The sequence below is a fragment of the Myotis brandtii genome, unplaced genomic scaffold, assembly GCF_000412655.1.
Source record: "Myotis brandtii unplaced genomic scaffold, ASM41265v1 scaffold237, whole genome shotgun sequence".
NCBI lineage: Eukaryota > Metazoa > Chordata > Mammalia > Chiroptera > Vespertilionidae > Myotis > Myotis brandtii.
The window spans coordinates 5,982,644-6,009,541 of NW_005358943.1; the positions used below are offsets into that span (position 1 = coordinate 5,982,644).

A 26,898-nucleotide genomic window follows, 5' to 3' on the forward strand; every position below is an offset into this window, starting at 1 on the left:
TGGGGGGGCAGTTGGGGGTGAGCAGGCCGGCAGGGGGACCAGTTGGAGGTGATCAGGCAGGCAAGGGGGGGGCAGTTGGGGGTGAGAAGGCTGGTGGGAGGGACAGTTGGGGGTGAACAGGCAAGCAGGTAGAGTGGTTAGGGGTGGTCAGGCAGGCAGGCAGGTGAACAGTTAGGAGCCAGTGGTCTCAGATTGCGAGAGGATGTCCGACTGCTGGTTTACCGAGGGGTCCCAGATTGGAGAGGGTGCAGGCCGGGCTGAGGGACACCCCCGCCCCATGCACGAATTTTGTGCACCGGGCACTAGTATAGAAATAATCATTACTGATACCTGTGGAGTGCTTACTATGTGCCAAGCACAAAGCACTTAGATGTATTGACTAAGTTAATGCTCTCAACAACTCTATAAGGTAGATATGATCATTATCCCTACTTACAGATGAGGAGACTAATAGCCAGAGGGCTTAAATAACTTGCCCAAATCAGGCAACTAGAAAGGGGTGAAGCCAGAATGTGAACTTGGGTACAAGAGCCTGGTGTTCTTATTTTTTCTGCTGCACGATTGTGGGCTTGTATTTGTGGTTTGTATGCTGTGTGCGTGCATGGGGTGGGGTGGTGGTGGTGGTGGTATTCCTGGATGAGAGAAGAGCATGAATGTGTGAAATAATGACTTTCGTGTAGCTGGAGGTCATGGTGCAAATGGTAAGAAATGAAACTATGAAACTGTACAGGTACAGATCCCGAGGGCCTCATCTGTCACGCAAAGGAATTTGGGATTTCTGTAGTGAAGCCACTTATTCTTTCCATCAGGTTACCTTAACAACTTTGGTAAGCAAACTGCTATGAGTAAAATAGTCCAGACAGTCAGGCGGGAGGCTAGGAATGCACACACACTCTTATATTTTGCAGGGGGGCTAGTGGTCACTGACTTCCGCCATCCTAGCTGGCTGCCTGTGGAACACATATCCAGCGCAGACAGTAGACACAGGAGTCTAGCAGATTATGCTTGAGTTGCACATAATTCAGGGGATACTGAGGGATGGCACTCTCTCCCTCTCCCTGTACTTCTGCAGTTTTGGAGGGCATATTTTGTATGCCTTCTGGAAGTGGACTAAATGCTAATAGAATGTGACTCAAGAAAATGGATTTATGCATCTCATAAATATTTAATGAGATTTTAAGGTCTTATGGCTTGATCAAAGAGGTAAAAGTGGAGCTTCTCTGTCTTCTAATAAGACTTAACATGGTAATTGTTTTCTAATGAAAAAGTGTTAAAATATACAAGTCTTTTCTATGATCCAAATATCCTTAGTTCCTGAGTTTGAACTTAGTAGTGACAGTTTGGATAGCAAGAAACTTATCTGAAAATTTATCAGAATCTACATGGTTCCGGGATTTGGATTTGGCTAGCAAAGAATACATGAAGACTTTGTACATTCTTTTCTCAGAGGAGGTGAGAGCGCCTCCTATGGCTAGATTTCTCTTCATTAAGAAGTGGCAAGATTGTGACTTCACGAAGGTCATGGAGCAGATCATTATAAGAACAGGGCTAGGAAAAAAAGGAATTCATCTGAGTCCGGGAATCTTGCCATGAGGCCCCCCTGTACCCTAACCAGTTAGGGTCTGTCAGCACTTCTTTATAGTGCTCAGCGAAATGAACAGGAGACCTCAGGAATCAGAGGTAACTATGGGAACCTTGACTAAGTACTCAGGGAACCCCAAGGGCTTGGCATAGACAGCATTGGTAAGGGTAGAGCTGAGTATGTTTCTGATACCTTTGCAATAAAAAACCTGTACAATAGAAAGATTTAAACTTAATTCCAGAAAGAATTTTTAACTTGATTAGTTATATTTTGAAGAAATGTCACATGGCCCCAGTTCACATTTTTTATATCCCCTTTTTGTTTCTATGAATAATTGTCTTGCCTTGGTTACTTGCTATTTACCTTTAATACTCTTTACATTGCACGAAAAGCATTTGCACGAGGATGGGGAGCGGGGAGCAAATGTTGCAGGATATGTGGAAGTGGAGAACGTGAGGAAGAAAAGAGACATTCTGAGTGCCTTCGAGGTGTGCGCATCCCTCCTGTGGCCCCACAAGCTGAGACTTGGTGCTGGATGTGTGTCAGGCCTAGCAGTCAGCATGCAGACTGGAATCGGTGGGAGTGTTTCCATTTGCATTGATGGGATTTAATTTCTTTTCTTTTTTAAAATTTACTTATTTATAAATTACATACATTGACTGTTGTACTTACATATTACGAAAATTATAAAACATAAGATTTGAAATCAGAAATGACAAGATAAAAATAAACATGTTTTTTCTAATATTTTCTCCTTTTTTATTTTTTAATTACAGTTTACATTCAATATTACTTTGTATTAGTTTCAGTTGTACAGCATTTGATTTTTCTTTTTAAGCAGTTTTGTTCGAGTAGTCCACAGAGGCTGATTTCTGTCGTTGTGCCTGGCATAATTTTATTCTGTTTATCCTTAGGTGGGTTTGCTGAGTTCTCCCGTTGTTTCCCTGGCCTCTGTGAAGGAAAATCCACTCTAGTTCCTACCTGCATTTCTCAGCCATGCTTACCGGTTGCCAACATTGGGCCAACCCGAATTCTTCCCAATCTTTATCTTGGCTGCCAGCGAGATGTCCTCAACAAGGTGGGTGCTTTGAAAATGTCCTTCATTGCAGGGTTTATTGTTAGCAGCTGGAGAAACAGCGATTGCCCATGCGCTGTGGTGTCAGACACACCTGGCTTCCAGGAAGGAAGTACACCCTTCTCAGGGTGACTCCTGGCGAGCGCTTACATCATCTTTTGGAGTGCTGTTTTGTTTGATGTTAACGATTGCCATAGGAAACCCACACTGTTGTCATATTTGCTTCTTCCTCACAGATCCAAGAGACCTGGAATAGGACAGGATTTTTCAGAAGTTTAGCCTTCTTTTCTTAGTGTATTCATTTTTCTGTTTTAATAATTGGGCACACTCGGGAAGGCTAGTACTTCCTGAAGTCACATTCAGAAGTGTGTGTACTTACTGCAGCACACTAGAAAGGGGCTCGGGTGGACTTGGGTTGAGGAAGGACATCATGGTGATCGCTGGCTGGAGGGGCAGGGGATGTGGTAAAACGATGGCAAGGACAGGGATAAGGGTGCACTGCAGGCTGCACTGTCTGATGCTCATTGGAGCAGTTTGGTTGAGAAAGCAGAGGGAACCGCATGGTTTCTTGCTGGAAAGGCTGTGGGCTGTACTGAACAAGGTGTGCCCAACAGAGGAACCACATTGTTGAGACTGTTGTATATAATGGTACAAGCATAACAGTAGTAGAAAATCTGTCTGCCTCCACAGCTTATATCCTCTTAACCCAGTGGTTCTCAACCTTCTGGCCCTTTAAATACAGTTCCTCATGTTGTGACCCAACCATAAAATTATTTTCGTTGCTACTTCATAACTGTAATGTTGCTACTGTTATGAATCGTAATGTAAATATCTGATATGCAGGATGGTCTTAGGCGACCCCTGTGAAAGGGTCGTTCAACCGCCAAAGGGATCGCGACCCACAGGTTGAGAACTGCTGTCTTAATCAGTAGTGATAGAAAACAGTGTTCTAAGTGCTCAGAAAAGTGGTTTTTCTCTAAAACCTCTAATTTACATCACCTCTAGTTGAAAAAGCAATCAAAGATATTCATTCAGCTGTTGGCGATTTTCAAGTGCTGCTTTGCTATATGAAGGCAGAACCTTAACATTTTTTCCTTGAGGAACTAAAAGAATCGGGCCGCCTGTGAAAGCAGCGTCCAGATTGGCTTGCATTAGCAGGGGAAAGCCAGGCTTTCCAGGAGGAAAAGTACCGTCATTGGGCAGCCATGAGGCATTCCGTTTTTGTTTTTTCCTTTTTTTTGTTCTCAAAACTTCTGCCTCTTTAAAATTTTACCTTGACACTGTTGTTACTCTATCAGCTCTTACTGTGAGATCTGCCTGTTTGGAATTTGATAGTTGATGCTTGTACTGAGCCTTTCTGGTGAGTTCACAATGCCTTTGAGCATGTGATGCTTATTAATTCTCTTTTAGAGATAAGCAAACCATGTCACAGAAAGCAAAATTAATTTCCTAAAGTCACATGCTTCCCTAGGGCAAAATGGGAGATGCTTTATTTAAAATCTCAGATCAGAAAATAAATGAATATAAAATTTCTAGTTAGGGACCCTGTCCACAATTACCCCAGTGAAATGCAACCAGTCAACCAGCAGGTGATTTCACACATCATTGTATTACAGATCACTTTAGTTATCTTTGACCCTAGATTAAATGTCACATTCATTTTTCTTTTTTCTTTTTTTTCTTTTTTTATCTTTAAATTCTTTATTAGTTAAGGAATTACAACCCCCCCCCTTGACAATCCCCTGCCCTCCCTTACCCCCCAGTGTCTTATGTCCATTAGTTATGCTTATATGCATGCATACAAGTCCTTCGGTTGATCTCTTACTCCCCTCCCTTCTGCCCCCCAACCCTCTCTGGCCTTCCCGCTGCAGTTTGACAATCAGTTTGAGGCAGCTCTGCCTCTGTATCTATTATTGTTCAAAAGTTTGTAATGGTCTTTATTATCCATGAATGAGTGAGATCATGTGGTATTTTTCCTTCATTGACTGGCTTATTTCACTTAGCATAATGCTCTCCAGCTCCATCCATGCCGTTGCAAATTGTAAGAGTTCCTTCTTTTTTACAGCAGCATAGTATTCCATCGTGTAGATGTACCACAGTTTTCTAATCCATTCATCTACTGATGGGCACTTAGGCTGTTTCCAAATCTTAGCTATGGTGAATTGTGCTGCTATGAACATAGGGGTGCATATATCCTTTCTGATTGGTGTTTCTGGCTTCTTGGGATATATTCCTAGAAGTGGGATCACTGGGTCAAATGGGAGTTCCATTTTTAGTTTTTTGAGGAAGCTCCATACTGTTCTCCACAGTGGCTGCACCAGTCTGCATTCCCACCAGCAGTGCAGAAGGGTTCCTTTTTCTCCATACCTTTTCCGGGTTTAACAAGTGAGTTAGTTAACCACTACGTGAGTGCCCCCAAAGTGAGAGCAGTTAAACTGTAGTGGAGGACAGGGCAACAGTTTCCTCATTTTCACTGGCTTCTAAATGTGTACTAAAGTCGGTCCATTGAGAGGAAGTGGTCGTAGGAAGTTCATGGGTGAAACAGTTGGGGCAGTGAGTATGGAATACCGCTAGAAAGCTGTTTTATTAAAACACATGTGACTAGGGAGTGGTGAGAAAGAAGAATGCACTGGTAGGCGGCCGCTCTGAAAGTGGTGCATAGAGGTTTATCTCTGACTTCCAGGTTCATTGCTGAGAAGAGTCTTCGTGCTGAAGGGGATTTCAAAGATCCTCTACTCAGCCTCCTCCATTTGATGAATGAGGAAGTTGATATTCCACAAATGTCAAATGAATTCCCTATGATGAGTCTTAGAACCAGATTGGCCTCTGATCTTCCTTCTCAGCTCTCTGATTTAAACTTTCCAGGAGAAATAATATGCTTCTTGAAGTTCTTCAAAGATAAAGATGTTTTAATCTTTACTAATAGTACATTCCTTTTGATTAAAATTTAGAAACTAAAGTCTTTAAAAACAGCACCCATAGGCCACTGATTTTATCAGTCTTTTTTAAAAAAAAGTGACACCAAAATATGACAAAACCATGTCACAGAAATTTTGTTGGGAGGGTTATTTACCATTTAAAATTCTAGGCTCTTTATATGATTGTGCTTAATCCCCATAATAGCATTAGGAGGTAGGTTGGCCATGTACCCAAGATTTTGTGGCTAGGAAGTCATTGGCTTTAAAGCTGGTCAGTGGCAGAGATCAAATTCAAACCGAAGCTACTCTGGCTTTAAGTCCCGTGTTTATAGAACATCAGAAGTACCCATCTTCTGGAAAATGGAACTTTCTATAATAGGCTGTTACGAAGGACTGACAAATCTTAACAGTCTGTTCAATCACAACTGAGATTCTCTTTCCCTGCGTTTTCCATATATTTTATACCAGCATTGCCCAAGAGAAATGTGATGCAAGACACATACATAACTTAAAAATTTCCAATAGCTTTATTAAAAAAGTAAAAGGAAGCAGGTGAAGTTAATTTTAAACATTTTGTTTATCACAACATATTTAGGATATTACTTTAACATGTAATCAATGTAAGAATTACTGAAATGCTTTACATATTTTGTACTAAGTCTTTAAAATCAGGTGGGTATTTTATAGTTAGTTACTGCACATCTCAGTGTGGACGAGCCACATTTCAGGAGCTCAGTAGCCACATGTGGCTTGTGGCTGCCCTACTGGCCAGTGCAGGCCAGTGCTCTCAACGTGTATTAATTTTTACTTATGTCTCAAAGACATGGCTCTTGTGTAGAAGGCCATAAGAAGTCATTGGTAGCAAAAAGAATACTTTTATTTTCCTTTTTCCCTCACAACTGTACTTTTGTTTCTTACAGTCTGTTCTTTATCCTCTAGTCTTTGTACTAGAGTTGGGCCAGGAATAGCTTATTGTACTGAAAGTAGTTTACTGATGCCCACTCAGAACTGAGTGGGATTTGAGCAAGAATCTCTAGTTACTATGTAAAAGACAGTTCTTGATCGCTTCTCTCCCTTATCACTTAAAATTTCAAATAGAGACTTTTGCTTCTCACTTAACTACATAAAATGTGTGACGAAATTGCCTACTTCGAGTAGTTACTAAACCAGAGCTGTGCCTGTCGTGAGCCACCTCAGCCTCTTCACGAAGCAGCTCTACTGTCCCCTCTTCCTGTTTTAAACAGTGTGCTGCCAGCATTCTTTGTGTAGCTTCTGCTTTCAGTCCTTTACCATGCAAAACTGGGGTTGCTATGCTACCTTACTGTTCTTCCTGCCACAAGGACTCCTTGCTACTTTTCTCTCTTGTTTTCTTACTAGTATAAGGGTTAGGCAATACCCCAGACACAGTATAGCCAAATGCTGCTTTCCGGTTTCTGTATGACCTAGGAAGACAAAGGTCATCAAAATTTTCGGTAAATACACAGCATTTATTCAGTGTCCGCTCTGTGTAGAACACCACAGTGTGCAAATTGGTTAGACAAGACCTGTTCACTAAAGAAGAATTCACAAGACAAGGTGATTGGCAGTGTCACTCCCGATGCTGAGGCAGAGTGGCATAATGATGGGAGCCAGCCTTGGAGGTGGCAGTTTTGCATCCCGGGTCTCCACTTACCAGCCACATCACTTTAGCCAAGTTACTGAATCTTGGTTTCTCCACCTGCAAACCGTAATGATTCCTGCCTCTTAGTGTTCATGTGTGACTCAAATGAAATGACATATGCCAAGCACCAAGCACTGTGCCTTGTTTATAGGGGTACTCATTATTGTCATCACAAGGTGGGTTATACCAGTTGCTAGGGTAAGTGGTACATACAGTGGGTGTGGTTGGTTGAAAAAGGCTAGATGGAAAAAGTAGGAGTTAAGGTCAGTTTTGAGGGCAAAAGGAGTGGCTCGTGCAAAATTATTCACTGAATTGATTTCCGAAAGAAAAATTACAATTCCATTATCTAGAATTGCTGTGATTTAATGGGACATCTGTTTTCAGTCTAGCTGAACTCGGGAGACTTGACCAAATAGAGCGATTTTATTAATGCTTTATATTAATCTATATTCTATCGATTACTCCACAGTCTATCAACAGATTATAGAGTCCATATATAAAAATTAGTTTAACTACAGGGGAAAGTTTATTTTATGGTTCAGGAAAAAAAAACTATTTTTAAAAAATATATTTTTATTGATTTCAGAGAGGAAGGTAGAGTGAGAGAGAGATAGAAACATCCATGATGAGAGAGAATCATGGATCAGCTGCCTCCTGCATGCCCCTACTGGGGATTGAGCCTGCAACCCAGCATGTGCCCTTGACTGGAATCGAACCTGGGACCCTTCAGTCCGCAGGCTGACGCTCTATCCACTGAGCCAAACCAGCTAGGGCAGAAAAAAACTTTTAATGGGAAAAAATAGTGCATGAAAATCATAATTAATAATAAAATTAAGATTTATTTTTGAAGGTTTTTAAAATTATGTATTGAATCCATTTTTAAAAATTCTTAGGGGATAATCTCTTCTACTTCACCACATGAACCCTTTTTTATTTCCAGCCTGCTACAGTTGGTATAATTTTTCTACTTAAGGCCAATTAGGGGAAAGAACAGTTTGAATTAGTAAAAAATATACATTATAGGCTTTAAAAAATATGTTTTTATTGATTTTAGAGAAGGAGGAAGGAGAGGGAGAGATAAAAACATGGATGAGAAACATCATCCATTGGCTGCGTCCTGCACGCCCCCTACTGGGGATCCAGCGCACAACCCAGGGAATCGAACGGAATCTAACTGGTGACCTCCCGGTGCATGAGTCGATGCTAACCACGGAGCCACACGGGCCAGGCATAGCCTTTTGGGGGGAGGGGGTAACAGTTTTATTGAGATATAATTCATAATACCATATGATTTATAAGCTTTTTATTGAGATATAATTGACATATAGCATTATGTGACCCCCTGTTTTACAGGTGAGGAAATTAAAGCTGAGGGAGATTAGGTAGCCTACCCAAAATCACTCAGGTAATAAACAGTAAGGTGCTAAGCTGTGCTCTGGTTTTCCTGGGGCCAGTAGCCATGTGCTTTTCATTATTCCATGCACACTGAGTTCATCCACAGGAACAGGAGAGAAAGTTGAGTATATCGGTACATGTGCTGGTAGAAGGGTAAATGTGGTAGCAGAAGTTTATTGAAATTTGCTTTTGATTGTTCCAACTTTTTCAGTGTAGTAGGAAACACGACCAGCTGTCAGCTGACAGTGAGGATGAAGGAGGACCTATAGAGAGTTCGGACAGAAAGGGAAATGGATGGAATGGCATCTAGGAGAGAGAAAAAGTGAACAGACGAGGGAAATAGAATGATTGCTGAGGAGCAATGAGTTCAAAGTGAGATCGGCAGTGTTACTGAGTGTTTTTCCTCTGGCCATGTTCAGCACATGGATTCGCAGATGTAGATGAGGTAGAGAATTAGATTTAACCAGGGTTGTAATCTTGCCACATGCGTGTGAAGAAGCAATAGTGAGACAAAGGAATTGAGAGTGAAATCAACAGTGATTATGATTGACCACAGAATTTAAGCTGGGCAAGGAAGGAAGACAAGAAAACATTATGAGGATGAAGGACAGATCTAAAAGGGGTAGGATCAACAGATTATAAGTCCTGGGGGCACTGAAGGATTCCAGGAGTAGTGGGACAAGAGAGCAAGCTGGAAGGAGGGAGGAGTCCAAGAGTGAGTTGGTGAGGTCGAGTTTAGGGAGGGTTTGTAGTTATTGGTAACGGCAGAGACCAGACTAGGTCTCACGGGAGTGAGTGGTTAAGGGGAGGAATTTAAAGGACTGAGAGGCCATGGTGTTGAAAGGATAGTTGAAGACAGAGAATAAAGAGTATTTTATCAGTACAAAGTATCTATTAGCAGACTTTGCACAAAGTTGAGCTAAATGTTAAACAGTATAACATGATTGCTCTTTGGAAACTTCAAGGTTATGATGTTTAATTATGGAACACAGTAATATTCAGTTGTGTATGTTTTACACAATATTCTGAAACAAAACTAAATGGTAACATAAATATCTTTATAACTTAGTAAGAAATCGTTGACATCCATCTATGAATAAAAATAATCAGAGGTAGACCCATTCTTCATAATTATAATTCCATTGCAGTTCCATTGTCAGAACATTGACACAGAAGCCCTCTCAGCTGCTCATATGCATATAAGAATGATCAAGGGAGCAGGTTAGTGAATAGTGATGTGAAACTTCAGCAAAACTTGAGCTGACTTTAGAGATGCACTGAAATCTCCACCTGATGCCCTCAGCAGGGGACCGCCTGGTGGGCTCCTGGCTGCTGCACATCTACTTCCACCATTGCTCTTATACCTGTTTAGGAGAGTGTGCTTATTATCATTATATACAGTAATTAAAACATTACATACACCAATGAACTATGAATGAGGGAAGATAATTATTTTTCTGTGACCTAAGCTAAATGTTTTCGAAAGATTCAGGAAAGACAAATTGCTTTACATTTTTTTTTCTGTCTAATTAGGTGGGAGGAAGCAACTGAAAAATATTTTGGGGACAGTCATAATGTAGAAGGATTCTGTTCTCATATTGTTTCACAAGTTCTTGCCCATTAAAGAAATGGAAACATAAGTGGTAGATGCATTTGCTTGTGATTTGCTTAAGAACTCCAGTCAGGCCCTGACCGGTTTGGCTCAGTGGATAGAGCGTCGGCCTGCAGACTGAAGGGTCACAGGTTCGATTCTAGTCAAGGGCATGTACCTTGGTTGCGGGCACATCCCCAGTGGGGGGTGTGCAGGAGGCACCTGATCGATGTTTCTCTCTCATCGATGTTTCTAGCTCTCTATCCCTCTCCCTTCCTCTCTGTAAAAATCAATAAAATATATATTTTAAAAAAAAGAACTTCAGTCAGATAACCTATAAAAATAAAATCCATAGTCCTACATCAGAAGTTAGCAAATTAATGTACATTTATTTGTTTTTAGTTAAAATGTTTTAAGTACATATGTATCATTTTATTGATTTTTCTCCTTTAACTGACTTTTCCCAAAGACATAGTAACTACCAATCCAGATGAGAGGGTCCTTATTTATGGTATTTAATTTAGTAGCCAAATAATATTTAAATTTTATATGGTGACATTTTATGACTTTTGTTTGTGTTTTAAAATGACCATGTTTAATTTATTAAATCCCATCTTATTACAAAAAGAATTTCAGGTAGCAGCTGGATAATTGATTTAATAAAAAAATTTTCTATAAATAAAATTTTTATAAATCAAGTGAAATTAATCCATTTTTTCTCATTTTGTGTTTAAATTATTTTATTATCACTCAATTTCAACACATTAATATCTTTCCCTTCCTCTTTTGCCAGTTATCTAAAATAAAGCTACTCTTTAAATGCACCTTTTATGGTACATTGCTTTGTACATTTGAGATGCAAACGGTGTGGTAAACCTGGATTCCTGATGTTTCCCAAATGAGGCCGTAGCAGTGCACCTGCAGTTTGGTGATGGCGGCCGTCAGTGTGAGGACAGTGAGGTGCACATGGATAACCCGACCCCAACAGCAGGTCCCAGGGTCAACATGGCAGGAAGACCAGCACTGTGTCGTCTACTGACTGCAGCGGAGGCGACAGGAGGGGGGAAAGAAGGCAAATAAGACTTGGATAAGTCTCCTCAAATAGCCGTCTATTCTTACCTGGGAGATACAGTAGTCGGTGATCTCAGCTACGTGTACAGTTTAAAAGCTGTGGTAGTAAACACCATGATGACCTTCACCGCCTCATGTGAGACCTTCAGAAGACGGGCTTGGGCACGGCTGGAGGTCGGCCACTGTAAGAAGCTCGCCTAGTTCCAAAAGCTGTGTCTTGACATTGTCATCTCACAGTTGAGATAGGGTTGCATATATAATCTAGATGTATTAAGTCTACCTTTTATGTAAAATAAAATACGTTTATTGTGCCAAATATGGCAAATGAAGGGGTTAGGGAATTGGCATGTTTCAGGAAGGTGAAGGAAGAAAATGACCTGTCAGGTCATTGGGAAAGATTTGTAGAGGAGGTAGCATTACAAGGAAAGGAAGAATGGCCAGTTGCTTGTAAGAGACTTACTTCAGGCTTAGAGCATGTCCCGAGAGGCAGCAGTGGCTGACAAAACAAAGCGGGTTTTATGGGCTTGCCTGGAAAAGGGTAGACGGGTGTCAGTTGAAGAAACACGTCTTGAAAGCAGCTATGTACCTGGTGCCGAGGGTAGAAAAACAAGCAAGGATCACTATAAGATCCCACTACCTCACTACTTAATAGGAGAGAGAAGCATTATCTGCTCATTATAACACAGCATGCTGGTGCTTTACTAATGGTGTGGACAGCCTACTTTGGAAGGACATAGAATGCAGTGGTTCAGTATGCAGCCGTGGGAAAGAGTTCATAGCAAGGTTAATTTGAACAAAGTAGGAAGAGTGGAAGCGTCATCAGCACGAGAAACAGGGCCTGCTAAGCACAGAAGTGGTGCGAGCAGCAGCACGGAGGGGTGGCTGCACATGTGATGGTGGGGATTTGGAGGTTGTGGGCCCTGGAGCGGGCAGTCCAGAGAGACAGTGACATTAAAAGTGTGGATGAAGCACTTAGCCTGCGTTAATGATCAGAAGGATTACTCTAGTGTGTGTTCAGTTTATGGTTTGGAGAGGAAAACACTGCAAACTTCAAGAGGTCCCTGGTGGCTTTATGTTATCACGGTGAGGACTGACCACTGACAGTAGTGACTGAGAATGGAGGGAGGAGGATAAACGGGGGGGGGGGAGAGGGGGGGAGGGGGTGATACCAAGAGGATCTGGCACCCATTTATTTGGGTGAGGGGGTCGTGAGAAAGAAGGAAAGTCAAACAAGCCTGTTTTCTAGCTCAGGTGTCTGGGTGGATGTTATTACCACAAACCAATTTCAGATTACAGAGAAGAAACAGGAATTTGGGGCAGAGAAGAGGGAAAGATAATGTGTTGAGCTTCTGACATTTTGAGTTTGAAGGGCCTGAGGAATATCAAATAGAGATATCTAGTAGAGAGTTGGAAATATGGATTAGAAATTTAAGAATCATCAGGATGTAGAGTTGATAATTAAATCTTCGGAAATAGATTCAGCCTTTAAAACGAATATTTAGAGTGAGAAGACCACCTAGAACTGTCCTAGAGAACAACCAGCATGTTCCGTTTGGAAAGAAAATACTCTTGTTGTATGTACATGTATTCTAAAGTCATAGTAAAGTTGTGGTTTTATATTCTTTGTTCTACTTGTCTCTCTAGTAACAAAGTAATTGAGAGCTGACTGTGTTAATGATGTATGACCTTCAAGCATACTATTTTAAACAGCCATTTTTGCCCTTAAAAAAATTCTGGTTTTATCTTAAGTCTTTTTATAAATGTCACTGGGTTTTTGGATTTTACCTATTGAATGAACTCTGAGCAGTTTCTAGGAAACTAGTATTGAATGAACTTTGATTATTTCAAGGAAACTGGTAATTTTTATCATTGGTTAAACTTTACTCTTTCAAAATGATTGTGCTAGTATGTTACTAGTCATTTTAATTGCTCTTTCTCTCCATAGGAGCTGATGCAACAGAATGGGATTGGTTATGTGTTAAACGCCAGCAATACCTGCCCAAAGCCTGACTTCATCCCCGAGTCCCACTTCCTGCGTGTGCCTGTGAATGATAGCTTTTGTGAGAAAATTTTGCCCTGGTTGGACAGCTCTGTAGATTTCATTGGTAAGTAGCTCAAGTAATATTACAGTCTTTTGGATTGTAGTCTCATGTATAGGTGTACCCCCTCCGCCTACCCCTTTTTTCCTTTAGAGAAAAGAAGCTTATTTCAGAGATTTCAAAGGTCTGAAAACAGCATATGATGCTGCTTATCTCATTCAGTGGCCAAGGTGACGTGTGTGCCATGCTCTCCCCAAGGGACTGGCCTTCTGACATTCTAGTTAGCTGAGCACTACCACAGTTTAGCCTGGTAGGACTGTGATTGTGTATGCAGGTGTTTTAAAATCAGTTAAACTTTCGGGGTTACATTTCTCACCCACTTTTTCCAAACCTATAAAATACTGTTGGAAACTGGTGGCTTTCCTTACCAGGTAAACTGTTTTTGCCTTGCTGCTATATTTTTCCCAGAGAAAAATAAAATCCTGTGAAAACAAATCCCATTATATTTAAAGTCTTTATGTCACAAGATTTCTATCCCTCAGTCCGTGTGCCAGTAATTTCAAGTAGTATAGGATCTAATAAAATTCCAACACACACACACACACACACACACACACACACACACACACACACACACACTGCTGCTCATTTCTTTGATGTTAACTGTGACAGGATCTCATCTGTCCCATGTGGTTAGTCCTGGAGCCACCCTTCCCCGCAACCCGACTTCTAGCTTGAGGTGCTGTTGTGTCATTTTGTGCTGCAGGATCAAGTCTGCTGGTGATGTGTCTGCAGTGTGGTCCTCGAGGAGAGGTGAACAGAGGAGAAGCATTGCTAGCTCTTGAGCAGCACAACAGGGTTGACTCTCGATGTTCCAGATGAGGAATTGTTGTTGTTTTCCCCCCTCAAGGCACATAAATTTGAGTATTCTAATCCACAATTGAATACTCTGAATTGGTTATTGTAATTTTTAAAAAAGAACTTTTAAAAAGTGAAATTATGTAAATTAAGCCTCTCACTATATATACTTCCTCTGTGAGAGAAATTTTTAAGAATTTGGGTAATTCTGAAAGAGTTCTCTTTTTCTCAAGATTCTAGATTGCCAAGTTTTTCATCTTTAGTTAGGATACATCTGTGAAGCATCTTAAGATAAAGGCTTAGCTATTTCACCTTAAAATAATCACAAAACTCCCAAGTTGATCCCTCCCACTGTACTTCTAGGAAATATTCAGCATATCATGTAATTTCTGCCTCTTTAAAAGATAACAATTATGATTAATGTGCTCATTGCCTATCACATTGGTCCAGAGACGTTTGGCTCTAATTTCAGCTAAAAATAAAATTTCAGAATCTATGTAAGAGAGCCTTATTCTATTAAATCGTGACAATGTCTAAGCTTTAGGAGGGTTAATGGAAAAGAGAATATGAAGAACTTGGCCCTCAACTTATTTTCTTTCATGGGAGATATTGGTGTCATCCTGCCACTTTTAATTCATATAAAAGGAACTTCAGCATGTTCCAAGTTGGTTAAATACACACACATACATAATGTGATTTATTTGTAGCACCCAGTCATTCAGGGCAAACTCTGCAGCCCCATTCTGGAATTAGCTGTTTTGAAGATTATTATGAGTTTTTTTCCCCCTTAGAGCTGTACTCTGTAATCTCAGTTATTACTACCTTCATGTTAGCCTTTGGAACTTGATGTCCTCACAGGTTCCCCCTTACCCTTTACATCTGTTATTTTCTCGCCCTTTTTTAACCTAGATTTTACCCCTGAAGTGCTGTGGTGGTAACCTACTTTTTAAATTCCCAGTTTTCACCATCAAGCCTACTTGTCCCTCATTCAGGAAACCACAGAGGCTCCTTAATTGTCCCCAGACCCTCCAGCACCTTCACCCCACCTCTGAAACCTTATTTCTGGTTATTTCCTGCACCGCTCACAAGCATCAGCCAGGACAGACTGTCTTCTGAGCAGCCTGCCCTCACAGAGCTTTCTTACATACATTTCCCTTCTCTCTGCCAGGTTTGTGTATATTACTTCCTTTGCTTTAAGAATCAGTATAGCACTCACTTCTGCCAAAAAATATGTTCTAATGAACCCCACTCCAGTATAATCACTTTTTAATTAGATTTTTAAAGTACATCATCAAAAAAGTTATAATTGTAAAAACAGTGTAAGGAAAATGCAGAATATTTGTAATACAGAGAAAAAAAAACCTCTAACCTCAACATGTTTACACATCTGTTATCATGATTGTTGTTTTTTTCCAACCTTTTCAAATTTTTTCTAAAGATTGCTTTTTTAAATATGTATCAGTCAGCCAGCCAGACAGTATTTACCATGTGACCAGTGTTAAACCCTTTGGGGGTAATTTTAGAAGCAAGACCCTTCTAGGTTCTTATAATGTAGTTTTGAGATAATTAATTAAAATAATTAGAGAATACTGACAACATAAAAAAATAAACTTAGCCTACTTCCAATAAGAGTTTTTTAAAGTAGTTTTTTTAAAGTTGACTTTAGAGCGAGGGAGGAGGGAGAGAGACAGACAGACACCCATGTGAGAAAGAAACATGATCGAACCCTGAGCCTGTGTATGGCCTGACTGGGAATTGAATCCACCACCTTTTGGTGTATGGGATGATGCTCCAACCATCTGAGCCACACTGGCCAGGACTCTAAAAAGAATTTGAAGCAGTTTATAGTAAGAGTTTGAGATCAAAAGACACATATTCACACATATTAAAATGGGACAAAGGGGAAGCTTGGGAAGGTACAATAAAATCTGAATCACAGTTACCTATTGAAATAAAGTGAAAACCTTAGCTTTGAGCTTCTTAGCAGCCAAGACAGAGGGGAAATACTAAGAGCAATATAGGCTGAGAGAAGGAAGAGAACTGTGTCAGTCCAGTAAGGCATGGGACTTTATGTACATGGGTTTGTATAATATTATGTTATACTAGAGGCCTGATGCACGAAATTCGTGCAAGAGTAGGCCTTCCTTCCCCAGGCTGCTGGCACCGGCCTTCCTCTGGCACCCGGGACCCGGGCTTCCCTTGCAGCCCAGCTTCCTCTGGAAGGTCATTGGTCTAATTAGCATATTATGCTTTTATTATTATAGGTAATATTTGTTTCAGTGTTGCTTTGTATTAGTTTATTTTATTATATTTGATTTCCCTATCTAAAGGGAAGTTGCTTGATTATCCATATACTATTCAAAAGCCCTGTGGTGTTTTGTACACAATGAATAATTAATTAGACAATAGAAATTTGTAATATAACAGAGGTAATAAGATTATTATTCAGCTGCCAGAGCAGATTCCTTGGATATCTGTTAATTACAAGAATTTTAATATAAGGTTTGGTAAACCTTTGGTAGTATCAACTAAAACAAGAATTCAAAGAGAAGAATTTAGCTGCATGGCAGCAGCTCATGGTAACACACAGGTAATTGTTTAGAATTGAGGCAGTCATCGTACTAGTTACAATATTAGTTGCCTCCAGGCTGTGTGGAATAACTTCATCCACTCCCACAAGAATGCTATTAAAGCTCCTCAACAGTGAGAGATGGCAGCACTGTTTGTTGAATTGCCTTGGTTCTTGGTTCTAACAGTGCCCATGAGTCCTTCTACCATGTTACGGGGAGTTAAGATGATGTAATCGTACAGTAACTTCTGGATATCAAGGAAGGGATAACAATTCTCTTGGTCCTTATTAAAGTGACCTACCAAACCTAATTTATAGTATATTTTGATTTTCTTTCCTCTTAAATTCAGGAAATAAAGTTGAGCGACTTCATGACATATAGAAAAGTTTCCTAACAAAAAATAGGGATACTATAGGTTCCATGAGTCAGCATTTTATTTATTTATTTATTTATTTTTAATCCTCACCCGAGGAAATTTTTCCATTGATTTTTAGAGAGTGAAGGGGAGATGGAGAGACAGAGAGAAACATCGATGTGAGAGAGAGACATCGATTGGTTGCCTCCTGCACATGCTAAGCCTGCAACCAAGGTTGCCCTGGACCAGAATTGAAGCCCGGACCCTTCAGTCCGCAGGCTGACACCCTATCCACTGAGCCAAACCAGGTCGGGCATGAGTCAGCATTTTAAAAGTACTTGACTTGGCTTCTTTTTATGTTGTGATGTGATACTATTATGATTAAGTCTGTCTCTGCCTCCCTATTATATAAATAGTAACGTATGGTACATGTTTGAAATGAAGCTATTCTGAAAAATTTAGTATCTCATATATCAAACAATTACGTTATACACCTAAAAGTAATATAATGTTACATGCTTATTATATCTCAAAACTGGAAAAAAATTTATTATTTCTTAACTGGAAAAGTGGTTGAAGTAACAGACAAGATAGGAAAACAAAATATTAGCTAAATCTTAAGATTTTGGATATTATTTTTTTATGCTTTTCTGTATTTCTGAAATTTTCTACACCAAACAAATAGAATCATGTAACCATCATGTAGTATTTATACTCTGGAAAGTTATTAAAATAAAAAAATGTAAGAAATACATGGTGAAAAGTACTGAATAAGTCAGTCAACCTGAGTTAGGGACAAATTGCTTATTTAACAACACGGTTGGAACTTCATTGTAATGGTGGGGAAATTATCTTCCCCTCTCTCCTTAACAGACTATTGAAAGGAAATATCTGTAAATAGCTGAGATGCACTTTGAGTTGTCAGATGAAAAGCACTAACCCTTCTTGGATTTGACTCCTACAGAGAAAGCAAAAGCCTCTAATGGCTGTGTCCTGGTGCACTGTTTGGCTGGGATCTCTCGCTCCGCCACAATTGCTATTGCCTACATCATGAAGAGGATGGACATGTCCTTAGATGAAGCTTACAGGTAAGGACAGACCCTATCTGTGTGATTGACTTTTCATATGCCCTGAAACATGGGGAGGTCTGAGGGTGGGCAGCCATATTAAAGCTGATCATGATTATTTTAGTCACACTCTTTACAAGTGACTGGATTTTTAAATGATCTTTTCAAAGGTTGGAGAAGAACGCATTTTATAATTTAGCATGAATTCTACCCAAACATATGTCAAATGTATCCTCAGCTACTTTTTATGTTTATAACAAATCCAAACAGATCTCTGTCCCGTTATGTGAATTTTATTATATCTTTTCCTAATTGGAGAAGTATCATTTATTCTCATTTAAATATGAGGGAAAAGCTCTAGAGACTACTCATAGAATTTCTGCTCTGCTTCAGCCTTTGTGTCTCCTTATTGTGAGGAAGAAGCCTGGTACCTGCAGTGCTGTCAGACTAAGGCTTGTCAAGCTCCATGCCTGAGTGACACCGCCACGTTCTAGAGCCGCCCGGGTTTGGCAGTGTGTGATTCCGACTGGGCTTCCCTCCCCTTTTCTCAAAAGGCGGGTGGCAGTGACCCTAGCACACTGAGGACTGGGGGTTTCTTCAGTAACTGGAGACTCTGAGTTCTCTGCATGTCTTATTGGAGACCTTTTTTTATTCCAAATTGGGAAAAAAGAGAACAGCTTCCGTTTGAGGAAGGAGATGGAGGAACTGGGTCCGCCATTTGTCGGCATTAGCTCCTCACCCTTCATTCAGGCTTTCCTCCCTAAGTTCCTCCTGCGCCATGCAGACGCCAGGAGAAAAGGCACCCTTACATCATGTACGAAGTCTTATTATGACGTCTCTACATTTATACCTGTTACAGTTGAGCCAGTTATTTCTGGCTTTCTTAATTTGGTTTAGGTTACTTGATTTCCAAGGAGTTTGTTTTTCTCTTTCCTTATTCAAATATAAATTTTCAGTGTAATTTCACTCCCACGTCTTCTGAGGAATGTCCATGAGGGCCAGGGGCCAATAAAGAGTTTATCTACTATCTCTTAAGAGTATTTATTTCAACAATGAAACATAACAGTTATTATTATTAGTTTTGATCCCTCAATGACTTTTCTTTAACATGGTGGTGACCTTAGACCTGGTTTTGAATCCCAGTGCCATTACTTAATAGCTCTGTAATTTAGGCAAGTCACCTAAGGACTTTAGGTACCTATATGATGGGGTAATTATACCCACCTGACATAGGATGGTTTCAAGGACTGAATGAGATAATGCTCTATTAACTTGATTTAATGCACTAGCATAGTGCTCACTGTAGCTGTCATGTTGAGAACAAAGAAAAGGAACTCAGAAACGTGTGCTTTGATGCTCTGGCCATCTGATGCCTTGTCTTTTGGTCATTAACTTATAATGTGAACTGTCTTGAGGAAGTGACTTTGGAGATTTTGAGAAGACATTACATTGGGAAATGGAAGATGGGAAGTACAGTGGAAACTTGGTTCTCAAACTAAAATAGTTCCGGAAGGCGGGGATTTGTTCAAGAATGGATTTGTTAAAAAATTGAATTAATCCATTCCAGACCCACAAACCTTTCTTATTACAGTACATGTCTAATGCACTGTTTAATCTATAAACAAACACTTCTTTTCTTAAATTTATCAAAGTACCCCTACTGGCCTTAAACGAATCACTTTCAGCACTCGTTCCAGGGGTATCTTTCAGGTCAGTATGCAGCATCTTGGCTTGTTCACATGTCATTGCCTCTCCCTCCCCACCAGCTAACTGCTTTTAGTTTATCCAAATCAAAATTTTTCTATCTCTTCAACTGCCTGTGATTGTTGTTTTGTGACCACTTGCATACCCTTAACAACATCAGCCCTCTTGATGGCCTCTTTATGCTTTAAAATTGTGCTAATCGACGATTTGCCAGCGATGAAAGCAAACAACAAAACCAGAAAATATTCACAGCACAATTTGCTTAGATGTTAACCAAGGTTTAGCTTCTTCGGGCATTGTCTCCTTTGTGGCCTGAGATGCTTTTTGTCATGCTGAGGTGTCAACATGAAAGGGTTGCCAGGTTGAGAACTGAACTGAAGTTTTGTTAGACAACCGAGACATTTTTTCTGTGAACAACTTGGTCGAGAACAGAAATGTTCGAGATTGGAGACATTTGAGAACCGAGGTTTGACTGTAGCTGTTCCACTGCACTTCTTTCTGATGGTAGCACCAAGGTTGTGGGGTCTTAGTGGTGAGGAAAGAACCATCACATCAGTTACAATTGGAAGCTTTGGGTCCTTGAAAATAAAGCTAAAACTAGTGCTTTGGGGGACCTGGAAACCCCCTTTCTAGCATACTCCAGGGACATGTTATAAAATAAAGCTCCCCCAATGTAGAGGTCCTTCTGTTCTCTACTTGAGGTGTCTGCCTGATTAAAACAGTCATCTTCCAGATACGTGGGAGGGTGAGTCTAATACTCACCTATCTCATTTACCCACTATTCTTTAAGATAAAGTATAGTTATAAAATTCAAGGTGTTTTTTTCTTCCCCTCTCTTCATAGATTTGTGAAAGAAAAAAGACCTACTATATCTCCAAACTTCAATTTTCTGGGCCAACTCCTGGACTATGAGAAGAAGATTAAGAACCAGACTGGAGCATCAGGGCCAAAGAGCAAACTCAAGCTGCTGCACTGGGAGAAGCCAGGTGAGCCTGTCCCTGTAGCCTCAGAGGCTGGACAGAGGAGCGAGGTGCCCCGCAGTCCACCCTGTGCCGGCTCTGCTACCTCAGAGGCAGCAGGACAAAAGCCTGTGCTTCCTGCCAGTGTGCCCAGCGTACAGCCATCACTGTTGGAGGACAGCCCACTGGTACAGGCGCTCAATGGGCTCCACCTGTCCTCGGACAAGCTGGAAGACAGCAATAAGCTCAAGCGTTCCTTCTCTCTGGATATCAAATCAGTTTCGTACTCAGCCAGTGTGGCAGCATCCTTGCATGGGTTCCCTGCATCAGAAGATGCTCTGGACTACTACAAACCTTCCGCCACTCTGGATGGGCCCAGCAAGCTGTGCCAGTTCTCTCCAGTTGAGGAAGTATCGGAGCAGACTCCAGAAGCCAGCCCAGACAAGGAGGAGGCCAGCATCCCTAAGAAGCCACAGACTGCCAGGCCTGCAGACAGCCAGAGCAAGCGATTGCATTCAGTAAGAACCAGCAACAGTGGTGCCACCCAGAGGTCCTTCTTATCGCCACTGCATCGAAGTGGGAGCGTGGAGGACAACTACCACACCAACTTCCTTTTTGGCCTTTCCACCAGCCAGCAACACCTTGCAAAGTCTGCCGCTGGGCTGGGCCTCAAGGGTTGGCACTCAGATATCTTGGCTCCCCAGACCTCCACCCCTTCCTTGACCAATAGCTGGTATTTTGCCACGGAGTCCTCTCACTTCTACTCAGCCTCAGCCATCTACGGAGGCAGTGCCAGTTACTCTGCCTACAGCTGCAGCCAGCTGCCCACGTGCAGTGACCAAGTCTATTCCGTGCGCAGGCGGCAGAAGCCGAGTGACAGAGCCGACTCGCGGCGGAGCTGGCATGAGGAGAGTCCCTTTGAAAAGCAGTTTAAACGCAGAAGCTGCCAGATGGAATTTGGAGAGAGCATCATGTCAGAGAACAGGTCGCGGGAAGAACTGGGGAAAGTGGGCAGCCAGTCTAGCTTCTCAGGCAGCATGGAAATCATTGAGGTCTCCTGAGAAGAAAGACACTCGTGACTCTGTTGACAGTTTTTTTTCTCGTTCACAAAAAATATTCCCTGTAAATCTGAAATATATATATGTACATACATATATATTTTTGGAAAATGGAGCTATGGTGTAAAAGCAAAAGATGGGTCAACACAATTGTTCTCAACATCTGCATCTGAGAGACCAGCTAATATTTCTCTCAACAAAAGTGGAAGGGCAGATGCTAGCGTTCCCCGTGGACGGATAAAGCAGTTAGTTATATGCAGTGAATTGCACATCCTCTCGTTCTTACGGAGTCACGTTTTATTTGGTGTTGGAGGGCAGAGTCCCCTTCCGTTTTCATGTTGTGCTACAAGATGTCAAGTTCTAGTCCTTGTCCCGTCCTCCCATAGTGCACCTTAGCGCTGAGACTGAGCCAGCTTGTGGGTCGGGTGGGCAGGCCCTCCTAGGGACAGACCCTAATGGTAAATCCAAGAGAAATGATCACATCCCAAGCTGATTCACAGATCCAAGCTCACCGCACAGCCAAGTGACTCGCGCATCATTCTCCTGTTCAGACCATTAGGGGCCTTGCCAAGATCTACTTTAGAGCAAACCCAGTACCTCAGACAGAAAGTCGGGGCTTTCACCACTACCGCGTCTGGGAGCCCGACTTCTCGGCATTGTGAATAGGCAGGTAGCTAGTCACACTTTTCAGACCAATTCAAACTGCACAGATTTCCAGTTGGGCCTGGATGGAGGTAGTTAATATTTTCTTTCCTTCTTCTCAGCTTTATGAAGAAAGAGAAGGGGACCCATCTAGGATTCAGTGCAACAGCCAGGAATCTGGCAGCATAATGATTTAAGCTAAGTTGGGAGGCTAAACAAGTCTACCTCCCTCTTTATAAATCAAAGAACTGTTCAAAATGGGGTTAGTACTCCTTTAAGGAAAGATTAACTTGGTCCAAAGCCAGATGTGAATTCACTTGGGTTGGTAGCAGAGCAGCAGCACCTTCCGATTCTCAGCCAGAGCAGGTGCTTTTCACTTGTTCCACTGCACAGGTACATTTTGTGACAGTGTGGCCTTTTAAGGGAAACTACCAAGAGGGAGAAAAACTATAGAAAGATTGAAGACGTTTGTACAGTTGCTGAGGAGAAGCAGGAAACTTATTTCTCAGTGGTTATTTTCCCCCTTAGCATGTGAGAAGGGTGGTATTTTTATAATTTCCTTAGACTTTCAGATTTACTAATCGGGCCGAGAGCGGCTTTAGTAAGCAAGGAATGTTCAGAATAAAACCATATAGGGAGGTGAGGAGAAAGTGGTTGAATTTTGTTTCGTTGTGAGCTGAGTGGAAAGCCATAGTCAAGCTATTCTCAGAAAATATCCCCAACATTTCTTTAGTAGAAGGGACCTACAGCAATGGGTGGGACCAAGGTGGTTTCTCAGTCCTTGACCTACAATCACTATGGAATCAATCCTGGCAGCTGAAAGTAGGAGGCGCTGAGGACAAGCACACGAGTGATAGTACATCCCTGCTTTTAAACGTCCTGGCTTAGGTTTTTGTCAGCTACAATATGGTCCTCCTTTGAAGCCTTAATTCACATCAGCAGCTTTTTTGGGAAGGGGGTGTGTTATCATTGTTCTTTACTGTAAGTGTAGCTACTTGCTGACTCATATCTCAGGTTTTTCTGTGTTTGAGAAATGGACAGTCTTTTGACTAGGATGTGACTTAATGTTTCCTATGGTGACTGCTAAAACCAGCATAGAATGACATGATTTAAAACTGACTTGATCGTAACAATTAACATGACTGTTTGTGCACAGATAATGTGCTATGATGTGGGTTTAAAATGAAGGCAGGAGAATAAATTGCATAGGGAGTGGGTGCATTGTTACCATATTGAAAAAGTTCTGTTAAATCATCTGAGTTAGTTTTTCTTATACTTTTACATTTTGGGTGTAATCAGACATTCTCAAGGTTTTACACAGTAATTTTTGATGTGTTATGTATACACACACAGATGTGTAACAGAGTTTGGTCACAACTGTTGAACGTTTTTAAGAAATGAAAGCAGTAGTTCCAACGTTAAATATGTTTCAGGGAGGTTAGGGCACTTGGTTTAGATATCTGGGCAGAAATTTGCTGTCTATCATATGGGATTTCTCATGACCATGGTCCCCTTCCTTCTTGTGACTGTGATGTAGTCATACACTACAACCTTTAGTCCTTGATCATGAATGTCAAATCATCAGTTCTTGGAATCAAGACTACCATGCTGAGGGGGCAGCCTGGGAGGCAGGTCCTGGAGCTACGTGAGCGTCTGCAGACGGTGTGGTGGCAGGCTCTCCTCAGCATGTGATCCCAGGGAAGCCTGGAGTCTACTAGGATGATACAGAACAGTGATTTTAAAGAGCAAAACTAGACTTTGTGTGAGAAATGCTGGGAAATGGTTCAGGACATTTGTAAAGTGAGGTGGAAAGACTGTATAAATGTTTAATATGAATATAGTGTTCTTCTGGAGTAAGGCAAGCTGTTGAATGGTTAAATTGTGCATTTCTCATGTTGATGTGTCATGTGTGTTAATACGATGAAATAAAATCAAAACTGGTACCTGTTTATACATAAATATGAGAAAGGACCTCTCTTTGCAGCTCTAAACTTGGTGGGATCAGCAATGTCAAAATTGTGAAAGGAGCAGTGGGAGAACCTCTTATGTCAAAGAGGATTTAGCTCAACCTGAAATGATGAGGTCATCAGACATATTATGTGCTCCATCATTCACATGAAACACTGGGTCATTAGCATTTTCAGCCAGCCTTCCTTCTTTCATGTTTATACCAGATGCACGTGGTAAGTATTTGCTTACTGATCGCATCCAGAACAAGTCCTGGGTAGAGATTAAAAAGGCCAGATACACATCTGTGGTACACTTTAATGTATATAAATGGTGCTATACTTCTTGTAGGAAAAACCGAGGAGGAATAGTTATTAAAGATCTGTTCTCCATTCTTACCATGTACATCTTGAAATATATATATTTTATTGATTTTAGAGAGAGGAAGGGAGAGATAGAAACATCAATAAGACTGAAACATCAACATTGACAGAGGGCCTCCTGCATGCCCCCTACTGGGGATCAAGCCCGAAAGCTGGGCAAGTGCCCTGACCGAGTATTAAACCAGAGACCTCTTGGTGCATAGGTTGATGCTCACCACTGAGCCACACCAGCCAGATGCTACATACATCTTAATTACCTCTCTGCCTATAAATGACGCTGGACTTCCCTTCCGTGCAAGCCGGTGAAGTAATGATGAGAATAAGAATTACAGGTAATGTCACTTAAGTTGGCTGTGAAAGCTTTCTGTGTTAAAGTTCGATTTAAGAAAATGTAAAAGAAAGAAGGACTCGACTGGGCCAGTGAAGACTAGAAGAGTGTGCTGGCTACAACCTGGCAGAAAAATGGAGGTGGGTGTGTGGCTAGAATAAAGGAAATACGGAATAAACCTGCCTCCAGATGGAAGGTGGCAGGGGAGCAGGTATTTCAGTGAGAGGCTCGGAAGGAGAAGGTATAGATGTTGGGAAGGCCGGAAGGTCAACCAGTTACTAGTTTAAATGCAGACAGATTTGGGGGGCTGAGTAGGCTGGTGCCGGAGGACTAGTTTGGGTCTGACAACTAAAATGTGACCAGGCTTTAGACTAAGGGGAAATCAGGTATAGATGTGGAGTAGGGTGTGCATAGTGGGACTAGTTGACAACCTTTTTACCCTTAAAACCTTCACTGCCATGTTATTTTTAAATACTGTCTGCTGTTGTTTTTCCAACACTAAGGCGGAATGTTTCACGTCTAGTAAACAAAATTTGTCTAGGTGCTTTTCTCTATTACTCTTTTGAGTCTATAAATGGAAGAGGGAAGTAAGTTATTTCCAGCATTCTGTGGGGCCCATTCATCCTGTACAGCATAATTATGCTAGTTATCTCTTTAAAGTGTTGTGAAATCAACTGGAAAATTACAGCACCTTCTTGGAAGATGTTTACAAGTCAACCATATTGTTGCAGTTTCTGTGCACAGACATCAAGTTGGGTTTATGTAAAAACAGAGGTTTCATTCCTTTGGTTCTAGCTGAAACACTGGAGTCAGTTTTAAATGTTATCCCACAGGATATGCAGACTGTAACCTTGTAGGGGCAGTGTCACTGGCAAAGGGCAGCTTAGGGTTCGTGCAGCTGTGGTCTGGGTCCTCTCTGGTCAGGGGAATTGTGACCGTTTCAAAGGCTGAATTAGAAGTACGTGGTTCACAAAAGCATCCAGCAGAAGTCATGACTCACTATAGAATAAAAGGTAGTAGAGGAAGATGCCTTAATTGGTGAAGAAAACTGAGTCATCAGTAAGTGCCATCAAGTCTTACAGTGGCACGCCGCCCCCGGACCCATCCCTGAGAGTGATGGATGCAAACACACCTGCATCCCACAGGAGACACCGGTTATACTAGCAGCCACTGGATTTGGTTGCTTTTACATTTTGCTTTTTTTCATTTGAAATGTGAACCATTTATCTGGTTACCCTCCACTTCTATAGCCAAGACATTTGAATGCCTTGTATGTGTGCAAGAAGTTAAATGTTATCCTATCTAACTAGTCCTATCTAATAAAAGAATAATATGCAAATTGACCATCACTCCAACACACAAGATGGCCGCCCCCATGTGGACACAAGATGGCCTGCAGGGGAGGGCAGTTGTGGGCAATCAGGACAGTAGGGGAGGGCAGTTAGGGGTGACTGGGCTGGCAGAGGAGGGCAGTTGGGGGGGGCCCAGGCCTGCAGGAGAGGGCAGTTGGGGGGACCCAGGCCTGCAGGAGAGGGCAGTTGGGGGGACCCAGGCCTGCAGGAGAGGGCAGTTGGGGGGACCCAGGCCTGCAGGAGAGGGCAGTTGGGGGGACCCAGGCCTGCAGGAGAGGGCAGTTGGGGGGACCCAGGCCTGCAGGAGAGGGCAGTTGGGGGGAGACATCCCTTGAGGGGTCCCA

The 26,898-nt window shown here is 41.6% G+C and overlaps 1 protein-coding gene across 3 annotated transcripts in view; it reads left to right on the forward strand.

Annotated features, from left to right (window-relative positions):
• Positions 1 to 24,503, forward strand: part of DUSP16 (dual specificity phosphatase 16) — a 117,027-nt gene extending 92,524 nt beyond the window's left edge. For all 3 annotated transcript variants that reach the window (XM_014540203.1, XM_005866810.2, XM_005866811.2), the window contains 4 exons: positions 2,497 to 2,660; positions 13,238 to 13,397; positions 18,079 to 18,202; positions 20,729 to 24,503. In XM_014540203.1, the coding sequence (XP_014395689.1) occupies positions 2,497 to 2,660; positions 13,238 to 13,397; positions 18,079 to 18,202; positions 20,729 to 21,905 (1,625 nt within the window). In that variant the 3' untranslated portion in view covers positions 21,906 to 24,503. The remainder of the gene's footprint in view (positions 1 to 2,496; positions 2,661 to 13,237; positions 13,398 to 18,078; positions 18,203 to 20,728) is intronic.
• Positions 24,504 to 26,898: the final 2,395 nt, after the last annotated feature.